The sequence below is a fragment of the Phocoena phocoena genome, chromosome 18 (assembly GCF_963924675.1).
Source record: "Phocoena phocoena chromosome 18, mPhoPho1.1, whole genome shotgun sequence".
Taxonomy (NCBI): domain Eukaryota; kingdom Metazoa; phylum Chordata; class Mammalia; order Artiodactyla; family Phocoenidae; genus Phocoena; species Phocoena phocoena.
In genome coordinates this window covers 4689286-4703331 of record NC_089236.1, presented here as the reverse complement: position 1 = coordinate 4703331, position 14046 = coordinate 4689286, and the positions used below count along the sequence as shown (strand labels likewise).

The following is a 14046-nucleotide window of genomic DNA, read 5'->3' as shown; positions in this document are numbered from 1 at the left end:
ATTTTAATAAAGTCCAGTCTTTTCCTTCATGGAAGTGCTTTCGATGTTCTTTAAATGCTTTTGGTGTTGTATTGAAAAGTCATCACAAACCATCAGCGGGTGTAGAGTCGTTGCGAGTGGGAGGCCCCGGGAACCGAGTCAGAGGTCCCTCCCATTGCATCGCGTCGTCTCCTTGCACGTAGGAAAAGTGATGACTAAAGTTCTGTCCTACTCCAGTTCAGATGAATAAATAGTAACTTCATTTTTATAAGATGATTTATGCGTAATTCAAACAGAACATTGTTCAATTTTGGGGGAAAATAAAAGAAAGTCATAAGTGAAGATTACAGTTTGGCATTTTGGGCTAAATTTTTTTCTTAAATGATAAAACAATACAGATATCACATCCTTTGCCAAACATTCTCATTCAGTCTTGGCCTGTGTTTTTTAAGAAATAGCGTATATGGTACAGTTTGTTTTATGCTTCACAGTATTACCAAGATTAGGAGAAGTAATGGAATTTCACATCACACTAGCCTTTGCCAGTAAGAAAATCAGTCACAGGTGCACTTTGGTGTTTTACCTGTACATATAATGAAAGTTATTCATTCAGTGTCCTTTTGGATAACTTGGGGGGAAAAAGGATTCTTTATATACTTAATTATACTTAATAATACTAATAATAGAGTGCACTTAATTCTATCATTTTGGAACAGTGATTAAAGAAATCAAAGGTTGTAAAGCAATTATACTCCAATGAAGATGTTTAAAAAAAAAAGAAATCAAAAATGTTTCCCTATTTTTACAGATAAGCAGCAAAGATGAAGATTTTTTAGACCTTTCTGTTGACGTGGAACAAAACACATCCATTACTCACTGCTTAAGGTGAGTGCAGAGTTATTTATTTTGACATGTAATGACTGTCTTTGGGCTTAGAATATTTTTAAATGAATACGTAACTTTCTGGAATAGACACAGTTATTTTGTGTCTTACACAGGGGTTTTAGCAACACAGAAACTCTATGCAGTGAATACAAATACTACTGTGAAGAATGCCGCAGCAAACAGGAAGCACACAAACGGTAAGTCAGTGTTTTTAACATTTATAGTGATTCTTTGGCAGTGTTGTGGATGGGCTTTTCTAGCTGAAAGCGATCTATGACAATTTGCGATGAGAAAACATTTCTTTCATCACCAACAGCTCAGACTCATTAGGTAATTCCTAGATAAACAGTATCCAACTCTGTACCCTCAGGTGACTTTCTGCATTTAGTGATTGTTTAATAATCATAAACCAATACAGTTAAAATATTTTGCTTTGAAGCTTTCTTGATAATGTAAACTTCTTCTTGGTGAGGAAGGACGAGGGGAAAGTACTTTACTCACCCTCACCCTGGTTTCCACTGTTCCTGCATAGGATTTTGTACCTTCTCTCAGTATATTATTATGAAGACGGTATTTCGGTATCAAGGAATTGAATCATCATCGTCATCCTGATTATTTTACTTTCTATTTTGGATCAAGCTCAGAAAAGTTGCGTGAACGATACTAACAATGTTTTTTCTTTACCCTAAACCATTCGAGAGTGAGTTCCTGATATGATGTGATCCTGGACACTTGGGTAGCTGTTTCCTACCAAAAAGGAAGTCTCCTATGTACTGTATCCATCCAGGTCAGGAAAGTAACGCTGATGTGTTACTGTTATCGTAGACCTTATTTTAGTGTCACCAGAGATCCCAATAATGTCCTTTATAGAAAAAAGGATCCAGTCCAGAATTACACATTGCATTTAGTATTCATGTCTCTTTAGTCTTTTTTACATTTAGAACAGTTCCTTAGTCTTTTCTTGACTTTCATTATCTTGGCACTTGAAAATTACAGATTAGTTATTTTATAGAATGTTCTTCTTTGGGTTTGTCTCATGTTTTTGTATGATTAGGTTCAGGTTATGTATTTTGGGCAGGAATCGCACAGAAGTGATGCTGTGTTCTTCTCATTGTGTTCTTTTAAATGGCACACGATTCTCTATGTGTCAAGTGTCAGGGTTCCCAAGACACTCCTGGATTTGGTGATTGACTAGAAGGACTTGGAGGACTCAACATACATAGTCGTGCTCACAGCTGAGATTGATTACAGGGAAAGGGGACAAGTACAATCAGCCAAGGGGAAGCCAGGCCAGCTTGCAAGAGTCCTGTCCCCGTGGAGTCACACAGACGTACTTAGTTCCTCCAGCACCAAATGTGACAACATGGGAGAAATGTTGTCTCCCAGGGAAGCTCCTCACTGACTCGGTGGCCGAGATTTATTGGGGGCTGGACACGTAGGCATCCTCTGCCTGGCATGTACCAAAATTCCAGGCTTCCGGAAGGGAAGCAGGTGTTCAGCATAAACCAGATGATTTGCACAGACAGTTCTCAGGGGCATCGAGACACGCTTGTCAGTTAGGGAACAGTGGGGACACCCCCCGATCAAGTTCCCAGATGTTAGCCCAGGACCATCCTTGCACCCGGCCTTTCCGAGGACAGTCTGAGGCCTGCTCTGGTACTCTGTCTTGCACATCTCGTGACTGGTACTGTTCTCTTTGGACACTTGACTAAGGTGCTGTCTCCCAGGATTCTTCACTGTGAAGCTGTGCTTTTCCCCAGTTGTAATTCATATGTATTTTGAGATTGAAAGTTCGGTGAGAAATGGGGATATTTACAGTTTTTTTCATTTTTTAAATCTCAGTGAGGACTCAGAGATTCCTGTTTTATCCTGTGGGTAATGATTGTCTCGTTTATTTTCATGTTCACATTATCCCGATTTGGCCAGCAGGAGCCCCTTCCCGCTGCCTCTGGTGTCTTTTGTCCCGTCCCTTTGTTCTCCAGCCCCTCTTTACTCTGTAGTGCAACAAGATGTCCAGGCTTGCTTTGTACCTTCCTTGCCCCCCACACTGGTACCAGCCGTTTCTCGAAGGAGCCCTGGTTCCTTTTAGAGGGAGAATAACGTTTAAAAACCAGGACCGTGGTATAGGTGTGCTCGTTGCCGTTGCCGTGTCACTGTTCCTGGGCCCACTTAGTGAACAGAGCTGGAGGACATGCGTGCTTGTGTGTGTACATATGTACACATATTTACATCTGTACTTATTTATCTGTTGGTCTATCTGTATCGAAAAACCACAAATTCACAACAGTACCTCCAGTTTCATCCAACACCATAGGGTTTATTCTGGTTTTCTCCTTTTTAATATTTGTAAGCCCCTCCTCTGACAGTACAGATTGGCTCCCATTATCCTTATGTGTGTGTGTATATATATATATATATATATATATATATATATATTTTATCCTTATGTATTTAATAGTTTGGTCAGTGCCCCTGTAGGTAGCCAGGCTTATCACCGCACCCCTGCCCCCCAGAAATAAACCTGCATTTATATGCTCAATGATCTTCAACAGATGGTGGTGGGAAAACTGGGTATCCACATGCAAAAGATTGAAGTTGGATCCTTACTTCATACCATTCACAAAAATTAACTCAAAATTGGTTAAAGACCTAACCATAACACCTGAAACTATAAAACTCTTAGAAGAAAACATAGGGGGAAAAAAAGCCTCACGATGTTGAGTATGGCAGTGATTTCTTGAATATGACACCTAAAGCACAAGCAACAAAAGCAAAAATAGATAAATGGGACTATATCAAACTTAAAAACTTACGTGCAACAAAGGAAACAACGGAATGAAATGACATGAATGGGAGAAAATATTTGCAGAATATTAACAGAATGGGAGAAAATATTTGAAAACCAGATATCTGATAAGAGGTTAATATCCAGAATATAAAGAACTCACACAACTCAACAGTAGAAACCACATCACCCAATTAAAAATTGGGCAAAGGACTTGAGTAAACATCTCTCCAAAGATGACATACAGATGGCCAACAGGCATATGAAAAGATAACGTAACTAATTATCCAGGAAATGCAAATCAAAACCACAGTAAGATACCACCTCACATTAGTTAGGATGGCCACTTTCAAATAAAAAGAGAAAATGATGAGTGTTGATAAGGATATGCAGAAAAGGGAACTGTGTATTGTTGGTGGAAATGTAAAATGTTGCAGCCACTGTGGAAAACAGTGTGAAGGTTCCTCAAAAGTATTAAAAATAGAATTACCGTATGATCCAGCATTCTGCTTCTAAGTACATATCCAAAAGAACTGATAACAGGATTTTCAAAGAGATATGTGCATTCCCATGTTCATTGCTCTAGTATTTACAATAACCAAGAAGAGGTGGAGGCAACTTAAATGTCTGCTGACAGTCACACATGGTCATAGGTCGTGTTCCCCTCACCCCCAGCACTATGTGCCCCAGTTAGTCGTGCTTGACATTAAGTTTATAAGAGGAAACTGGAATTTTATGTACAATTATTAAGCTTTTCTGTGTGGTCAAGACTTGCCCTTTTTCTTTTCTAATATAAAAATTTAAAGCTATAACTTTTCCTCTAAACGCTGCTTTGGCTGTGTTCCCACAAATTTTAACATGTTGTATTTGCGTTATCATCCATTTAAAAATCTATTCTAATTGCCCTTGTGATTTTGTCTTTGTCCCATGGATTATTTAGAAGTGTATAGCTTAGTTTCCATATTTCAGGGGGATTTTGCTATTTTTTTGTTTTTTAATTTTTGTCAGGAAAATATATCCTGTGATCTCTGTGTTTTGGAAGTTATTGAGACTTCTTTCATTGTCCAGTACATTAATGAATGTCCAGTTGTACTTGAGAAGAACATATATTCTTCAGTTTGAAATGGAGTGTTCCATAAATGTTGATTAGATCCATAATTTGGTTGTTCATACCTTCCCTATTCCTACTGACTTTTTTTGTTAGAGAAGTCCGTTAAAGACTTTAACTCTGTGCATTTATCTGTTTATTTCTTTAATTCTATCAAATTTGGTATTTGGTACTTGAAGATTGTGTCCTCTTGATTAGTTGGCCCTCTTTATTATGGAATGTCCTTCTTCTTTTTTTTTTGGAATGTCCTTCTTTATCTCTAGTAACACTCCTTGGCTTGGGTTCTACTTTGTCTGATATTAGAATCAGCCAGAGCCAGCTTTGCTGACTTTGTTAATGTCTTTTTCCATCCTTCTGCTTTTTAAAAATAGTTTTAAATTATGATTAGATATTATCTAACTATAATTAGATAAAAGGAAGGTAAATACCTCTTACGTTAGTGCAAAAAGAACACACCTTATTGTTTTAAAGATGTAAAAGCAAGAAAATGTATATCGTAAATTCATCCAAATTTTAATCATTGTGTAAATGCCATTTAAAAAAATCTAAATGGAAAATTAATTTATAAGTCAGTTTACAGAAGATAAAAATCAATGTCAGGGACTTCCCTGGTGGTCCAGGGCTTAAGACTCTGTGCTCGCAATGCAGGGGGCCCGGGTTCGATCCCTGGTCAAGGAACTAGATCCCACGTGCTGCAACTAAGACCCAGCACAGCATGCACGCATGCGTGCATGTGTGCGTGCATACATAAATCAATACATTTTAAAAATCAATGTCTATTTCAAACTTTAACTAAAAAGGAAAAAAAAGTTCTCTGTCCTCCCCTTTTTTTCTTCAGCATATTTGTCTTTTGGAGAAAACATTACATTCTGAGACCACTTTTTTAACAACAGTGACAGAGATCAAGAGCTCCCTAAGGTCACCTTTCTCCACACGTGTTTGAATGGAAGGAAAACCAGAATCCTATCAATTCTTTGGTGTGTTGGTGGAATTGGTGTTTCAAGCAGGAAATCAACTTCTTTGTTCTTCCTTCTGCTTCACAATCTCCATAATGAATTTGACTCAGCTTATCTATGTGTTCATTTCTTCCTGAGCCATGTCAGTATGAGAAAAATTTTGTGAGATAGTCTCTCATCATCTTTAAAATGTGGCTCCACAAATATTTGTGTTTGACTTTATCCTGTGTCTCTTCACAAGTGTCGGGTTTCCTCTGGGAAGAAGTGCTGCTGGGAGGATTCGTGTTCCTCCCGTGTTGTCTGATGGGGCGTATTTTATAAGCCAGCATTTGGACATGTTCTGTTTTCTCCATTTGGGCCTTTCCCCCTCTGCTCTGGCTTAATTTCTAAAAGCACATTTTTCCTAACCCCCAGGCCATATCTGGTTCCTCTTCCTAATCTTAACTGCCTGCATCTAATACACTACTAACATATTTAACACATAGAAAAATCCTTGTGGGTTTGCACCTCACTGGACATTTTCAAAGGATAGTTTGCTTTTATTGTTTTGAAAGAGTTTGTTTTAGCAACTCTGTACCAGTTTAATTGAACATCTGATGTTTAAGAGTTGGATTACTGTATATATAAATATATATCTTGACTTTTTTACTTTCCGTAAGTATTTTCCCATGCCATTTAGAAACTTGCAACAGCATTGTTTGAAGTTGTAAAATATTCTGTTGTGTTTGTATTGTAATGTATTTCAGCGTTTCACGTTGTTGAATAGCTAGGATTCTCCCACTTTTTCACAATATAAAATAACTCCAGAACTGAATTCTTCTCAGAAATCTTGTATTTGAGATGATATATTTAGTTTCGATTACTGAGGCAAAGGCCACAAAGGCTGTTGATTCGTATTGCTAGATTGCTTTCCAGGAACGATTAGGTTTTACATTTATTTTCGCTGATGTTTCCCAAAAGCCAGGTTAATAAACACTTCTGGAATCAGCTGCCGCACCACATGTAAGATCTGTAGAATGCAGATCTAGAATGATGCTATAACACGAGTTGTTTTCACTTCAGCAGAGGCAGAGGTTTACCAAGTGTCGTTTTTTAATCACGAACAGTGTTTTGCTTCACTGAACACACACAGAATTCAGTTCTCTAGTGTTTGTCAGGTACCTAGGTGTGCTAGATGGATAAATATAATAAAAGAGATGCTCCCTGTCCGTCCGGAGTCCAGGCCCTAGAAGAGAACGACCCGTACTCATCTAAGTGTTTTATAGTGTAATAAACTGTACAGATATGACGTGAGTGTGTAAAGTGCTGATGGAGGGTTGAGGAGAACAGCTGTTTGCGCCAGAAGATCAGGCGTCGGCGCTGAAGTGAACTGGGGGAGCAGAGGCATCTCGGGGAGAGGCTGCCCGGAGGGGTCCTTCAGGGCGTTGGGGGATGGGGAGGCCCGTGCTTTACAGGTGAAAGCTTCACTCCTGCGTTTCCAGGTTATTTTATTCCCTTTCCAGGGTGCACGCAGCCACCGCTCTTACTAAGGAGCTGTTCCTTGTCTCTGGCAGACGCCTTTAATGGATGGTCTTTAATGCTTTTCTCACTGTCTCCTGCTCTCAGTCTGTTACTGAATTATATAGCTGAATAGAACAAATGGATCCAGCCTCCGTTCACCTCCGAAGGAGCGAGCGGCCTTAAGGAACTGCTTTTTCCTGCAGCGGGCACAGTGACCTATATTTCAGAAGTACAGAGTTGTTAATAAAGGAATGTGCCATCATATCTCTTTGGGAGCCGTACCAAGTGCTGTGTCAGATTATGTGGTTTGGTGATGATGGGGGGCAGGGGCCGTCTTAAGACTTTCAGAATTTTGCTTTGCTAATACAAAAGTCATGAGTAGAAATATGTACAAGTGGGCAGTGCCCGGCTATGAAAACTATCAACTGTTACTTGAATCGTGAAGTTTGATAGTTCTTTTAAGGACATGGTGAACGTCTTATGAAATTTTGTTTTCATGTTTATTTTAACAGGATGAAAGTTAAAAAGCTGCCCATGATTCTAGCTCTGCATCTGAAAAGATTTAAATACATGGATCAACTCCATCGATACACAAAACTTTCTTACCGGGTAGTTTTTCCTTTAGAACTTCGTCTATTTAACACTTCAGGCGATGCAACCAATCCTGACAGAATGTACGACCTCGTGGCCGTCGTGGTTCACTGTGGAAGGTAACAGGGCCGTGGGCCATGGTGGCAGGATGCTCGGTGGTGGGCAGGTGCACGCACAGGATGCTCGGATATGCAGGCCCTGTGGAGGCTTCCGTAGCCCTCGGTGCTGTAGGACGAAAATAAGTTTATTTCAAATGGATATTTCAGATGCATTTTACCATTTCCTTCTTAAAACCTTTACATATTAAAATAGTGTGTTATTGCCTGGATTTGATACTTGTTCTTATTATTTAAATATTATTCTGGGAACTTTAAGTCCTGTTAGTTTTTCGTTTCCTTTTTTCTTGATTATTGGTAAAAAAAAAAAACACTGCTTAAAGCGATTTTACAAAATAAGTTCTTTCTGAGATTAATTGGATATGTTCATCATGTTAATGATTGTGAAAAACACTTTAAAAGGTTTTGGAGATAATCTTCAAAGATAAGCTTTCTGATTTTAGAAGTCCGTGTGTTTCCTGTTAGCCAATAGAGTGTACTATCTCATCTATAGATCTTAATTTATAGAATGGCTCAAAAAATTCTCAAACCACAAGAGTGTCACATAATCAACATTTATATTTGGAACATACAGTCTTCATTGACTATTTAGAATTTCCTGTAATAATTTTATTTTCTATTTATTTATTTTGGCCGCACTGCGCAGCTTGTGGGATCTTAGTTCCCCGACCAGGGATGGAACCCAGGCCCTGGCAGTGAAAGTGCCGAGCGCTGACCCCTGGGCCTCCAGGGAATTTCCTCCTGTAATAATTTTAAAACAGGTCACTCATCCTTTTCCCCCTGGCTGTTGGAAACTTGTACTAACAGCGTGTTGTACTCCAGCCTCTCCTTAGCTGTCCCTCCCTCTCCCAGCTCTCTGCTCAGAATATGTCAGGACAGCTGCGAGGGAGTCCACTTCTGTCACAGTCTTTAACCTCCATGGTCTGTGTCAGCCCATCTCCTGCCTCTTATCCTCAGCAGTAATCTTTGTTTTCCATTTTTGGAGCATTATGTTTCTGAAGAAGAGTGATGACATCTGAGCAGAGGAAAACGATATCGGGTACCTTACAGAACCCTGGTGTAATGATCAGACTGGAGGTTTATTTTAGCATTAAAAGTGGTGTTTTTTTTTAAGTTTTGAGGTATTTTCCTCTACAGTGAAAAAGTACTCTCTTTGTGTCATTTTGTCACCTGAGATATTCATCTCAACTATGGAATCAAAGATCTGAGGGAACTTGGAGGCAGCTTATTCTTATATCTGAGGTTGCTACTTTTAAAGTAGTATTCACCATAAAGAATAATCTGTGTTGAAAATTACTTCAAAGTCTGTAATATAATAATTGTGGTAGAATTATAATTTGATTTAAAAAGTATATATAAGCTTTTATAGTGAGTCATACTTAAACTGGGAGAGGTTAAAAATCTTTGACGTGTTCTTTGTAAAGAATTTCTTTTAGGGACTTCCCTGGCGGTCCAGTGGTTAGGACTCTGCGCTTCTACTGCAGGGGACATGGGGTTCGATCCCTGGTCAGGGAACTAAGATCCTGCAAGCCACGAGGCACAGCCAAAAAAAAAAAAGAATTTCTTTTAAAAGAAATAATCCCACCTTTATTTTTACATTTTTCTAGATTTCTGTATTCCAGATTTGTTGAAAATGAGATGCAGAGGCAATTATAATAATTATAATGGCGCTAAGAGTTAAGTACTTAAAGCTAGCACTAATAATACTAAAAAAAAAGTCACTTGTTTAAAGAAGTTTATGAAGTTGGAGCTTGATTTCAGAGCCAAGGATTCGATATCTTTACTTTTTCAAGCATCACATGGAATCCTTCCTCAAGAAAAACTATTGCCGAGGGTTAAGACTCAGAAATAACTCTACATGCATTGTTTTGTAGTTTAACTCAGCATGTTCTGCCTGTGATCACCTCTCCTCCCCCCAAAACATGCTAGAAATTTTTATTTCAATCTTTTATAGAAGCAAATTGGAAAATTACTTCAAAAATAATAATTTTAGGGCTTCCCTGGTGGCGCAGTGGTTGAGAGTCCGCCTGCCGAGGCAGGGGACGTGGGTTCGTGCCCCGGTCTGGGAGGATCCCACATGCCGCGGAGCGGCTGGGCCCGTGAGCCATGGCCACTGAGCCTGCGCGTCCGGAGCCTGTGCTCCGCAACGGGAGAGGCCACAACAGTGAGAGGCCCGCGTATCGCAAAAAAAAAAAAAATAATAATAATAATAATTTTAAAAGGCACAAAGAATTTTATAGTATAGCTTTATGTAAAGAGAATACTGGTTATATCTCTCAAAGTAGAGTACCGATTATTTGGTCTTAAAATTGAATGCCAGTTCAGATCAATGTAGCTTGATCTTTTGGGGGAAAGAATAGATAAGGAATATTTTTATCTGTTTCAGTTTTTCTACTTTATAGAACGTGGAATATAGGGCATAGAAGAGCAATGCTAATAAACTTTGTATAAAATTAACTTTTATTTCTCTTTGTTTTAGTGGTCCCAATCGAGGCCATTATATTGCAATAGTTAAGAGTCATGATTTTTGGTTGTTGTTTGATGACGACATTGTAGAAGTAAGTAGTTTCCTAATTTCTTGTTTTTCTTCAAAGTTGTGTGTGTATTTTGCTCTTAACTTTTTCCTTCCAGCTTCTCATTGTATATGACAGGTCTTCAGATTGTAGTCTAATTTCTACTTCTTGCTCCCTAACATCCAGTCCCATTGCTATAATGGTCAGCTAACCTTTAAAATGTTTAGAGGGCTTCCCTGGTGGCGCAGTGGTTGAGGGTGCGCCTGCCGATGCAGGGGACACAGGTTCGTGCCCCGGTCCGGGAGGACCCCACGTGCCGCAGAGCGGCTGGGCCCGTGAGCCGTGGCCGCTGAGACTGCACGTCTGGGGCCTGTGCTCAGCAATGGGCAAGGCCGCGGCGGTGAGAGGCCCGCATACCGCAAAAAAAAAAAAAAAAAAAAGTTTAGAATAGGCACTTCCCTGGTGGCACAGTGGTTAAGAATCTACCAGCCAATGCAGGGGACACAGGTTTGATCCCTGGTCCAGGAAGATCCCATGTGCTGCGGAGCACGTAAGCCTGTGCACCACAACTACTGAGCCTGCGCTCCAGAGCCCGCGAGCCGCAACTACTGAGCCCGCGTGCCACAACTACTGAGCCCGCATGCCACAACTACTGAAGCCTGCGTGCTTAGAGCCTGTGTTCCACAACAAGATAAGCCACCTCAATGAGAAGCCCTCACACCTGCACAGCAACCAAGAGCAGCCCCTGCTTGCCACAACTAGAGAAAGCCCGCATGCAGCAACGAAGATCCAACACAGCCATAGATAGATAGATAGATAGATGAATAAATAAAAATTTTTTAAATGTTTAGAATAAAACAAGGGAAATCTTTCAACAACAGAGCTAGTTTAAAAAAAAAAAAACACTAGGGCTTCCCTGGTGGCGCAGTGGTTGAGAGTCCGCCTGCCGATGCAGGGGACGCGGGTTCGTGCCCCGGTCCGGGAAGATCCCACATGCCGCGGAGCGGCTGGGCCCATGAGCCGTGGCCGCTGAGCCTGCACGTCCGGAGCCTGTGCTCCGCAACGGGAGAGGCCATGACAGTGAGAGGACCGCGTATCGCAAAAAAAAAAAAAAAAAAAAAACCACACTATTAACAAAATAACTTATTGAGCTATAAGGCACAGTAAAGTATGCAAATTTTAAACAACTTAAATTTTTACGTGAATGCACACATGCACACATAACCGCCATCTAGATCAAGATATAGTATATTTTCAACACCCCAAGAAGCTCCCTTATTCCTCCTCCTGGTCAGTACCCACAGCTTTCCTCCCCTACCCACCATCCCCTGGAATCCCCTATTTTGAATTTTACTATGTTACTGTGATGAAGTTTGCCTGTGTTTGGATACAAGGGGCTCATCCAGTGTGAGTGCTTTTGTGTCTGGCTTTCTTCACTCATCAGTACCTGTGCAGCTTGCTCTTGTTGCCTGCAATAGTAGTTCTTTCTTTATTGCTGTCTAATTTCCCACTGTACGGATATACCACGTTAGAAACTGGACTTTTTGTCCATTGTTGACTATCACAAATAAAACTGCCTTGATTATCCTTGTACAAGTCTTTTATTGGACATAGGCCCTCATTTTTCTTGGGTACATTTTAGATTGAACCATATGAAACAGCCATTTTTGTAGGTCCCCAATGGTTGACAATTAGTGGTTTCCTATAGTTCAGCCTATACCCAGGAATAGAATTGCGGGGTCACACACAGGGTAATTGGATGTTCAGCCTTAGAAGATGATGCTAAACATTTTCCCCGGCATCTGTGCCATTCTGCATTCCTCCCAGCTATGAATGAGAGTTCCATTTGTTCCACATTCTCACCAATACTTGGCATCATCCGTCTTTTCAATTTAAGCCATTTGGATTGTGCAGAGCTGTTTTATGAATGAGAAAATGAAAGGCATTATTCTAAGAAAGGTTGAAGATTTTATTGCATTTAAGCAGTTCAAAGAGCTTGTCTTTGTACTAAAGTTTATGTTTTGCCTCACAGAAAATAGATGCACAAGCTATCGAAGAATTCTACGGGTTGACGTCAGATATCTCAAAGAACTCTGAGTCTGGCTACATCCTTTTCTATCAGTCCCGGGACTGAGGGAACTGCGATAAAGAGAGACTTTCTGCCTCATTTCTTCTCTGGTTATTTGGGAAAGGATCAAGCACCAGTGTTCCAAGAAAAGAGAAATGCAGGAAGCTCAGGGGGCAGTAGCACACTTTGCACACAGTAAAGCAAAGACTGGATTAACGCGCTCTTCCTACCATGGTAGTTGATTGATTTGCTCAGGTATCATGCTGTCTGCGCAGTTCCATACAACAAGGCAGTGAAATCAGAGATACCAGCTCCTCTTGTAAAACAGCCTTCCAGTAATTGACATGCATTTTCTCTTCATTAATTGCACCAATAATGATTGAACTCCTTGGGGGTGCAGTAGAAAGAAAAGGAATCTGTGAGGTTGTACCAACAATTGCAGGAGATGATGTTGGACACACTGCATACATTTGCCTGGTTGAACACATCGAGAAGCAATACTGGGTGGTCTTTTCAAGCGTAAACCAGAAATACTTTTGGGCCCAACACTTGCAGTTGCCTTCCTGATGTAAAGAAACTAACAGATACTAGAATCCAGTGTCAGGAAGACAAATACGTTTGCTTCTCTGAAGAAGCTTATAATAATATACAGTATATGTATATCTAGGGAACAGTTGGTCAAAAGTGGCTTTTTGTTTCCCCAAGGGGAAAGACTGGCTTTGTAATTATAATTTTTTTCCTTATTTATTTTACTTAAAACTGGTAGAGTCTAAGTATTGTATGAAGTGCCCATGATTCTGTCAGTAAATTTCAGCATATTTTTATTAGTTTTTGTCAGCTTAACTAATCCTTTTGTTTGTTTCTGTTTTTAAGATGAATTTTAAACTCTGTTTTAAATCATAAGTTACCTTAAGAAAAATTGCAATGAGAGGAGGTACATATTCTTTTTCGGGAGGAACTGATATCTCTGGCTAAATATTTGTCCTAGTTGTCAGTCAGTTATTTCATTCAGTTTTAATTTCAGTAAAATTAAAAACTATCCCAAATTCCCTGTCATTGTGGAATGATCTAAGAAGTCCTGGTGCAGCAGTGGTGTGCGACCTTGAGAGTTCGTCAGTGCTCTGCTTCAGGTTGAGGCCACGTTTAGAAAACTCATGTCGTAGCAGCTACGTTACTTTCAAATGTTCTTTATCCTGGAAAGAAGTGATCCATCCCAGCCCCAGCTCCTGGAGAGCTAACAGACCCTGTGAGGGTTACATTTTAATGAGGTCGACCAGAAGTACTTTGAAAGCAAGTCTTTTTTTTTTTTTCTTTCCCCCTTCCGCCTTTACAGATGTTATTGGAATTTAACTTTGTGTTTAAGACTTCATTCTGTTGGCAGTTTCAAGAAGTAATATGTGTGATGTAAGATGTATGTAAACCGTTGCAGTTGACACTTTGCCATGCATCAAGAAGTTGTCTGACGGTGGCCGAATGTAACTTGCTGAAAATAATTGAATATATATTCAAGATAATAGCAATCAGGCCTTAGATGTTCCTTATTCA

At 39.9% G+C, this 14046-nt stretch overlaps 1 protein-coding gene across 1 annotated transcript in view; it reads left to right on the top strand.

Annotated features, from left to right (window-relative positions):
* The window catches only part of USP12 (ubiquitin specific peptidase 12), a 77447-nt gene extending 64718 nt beyond the window's left edge, over window positions 1-12729 (top strand). Inside the window, exons 5-9 of the mRNA XM_065896029.1 lie at window positions 788-864; window positions 978-1061; window positions 7726-7923; window positions 10400-10478; window positions 12466-12729. Coding sequence (XP_065752101.1) covers window positions 788-864; window positions 978-1061; window positions 7726-7923; window positions 10400-10478; window positions 12466-12567 — 540 coding nt within the window. The 3' untranslated portion in view covers window positions 12568-12729. The remainder of the gene's footprint in view (window positions 1-787; window positions 865-977; window positions 1062-7725; window positions 7924-10399; window positions 10479-12465) is intronic.
* Window positions 12730-14046: the final 1317 nt, after the last annotated feature.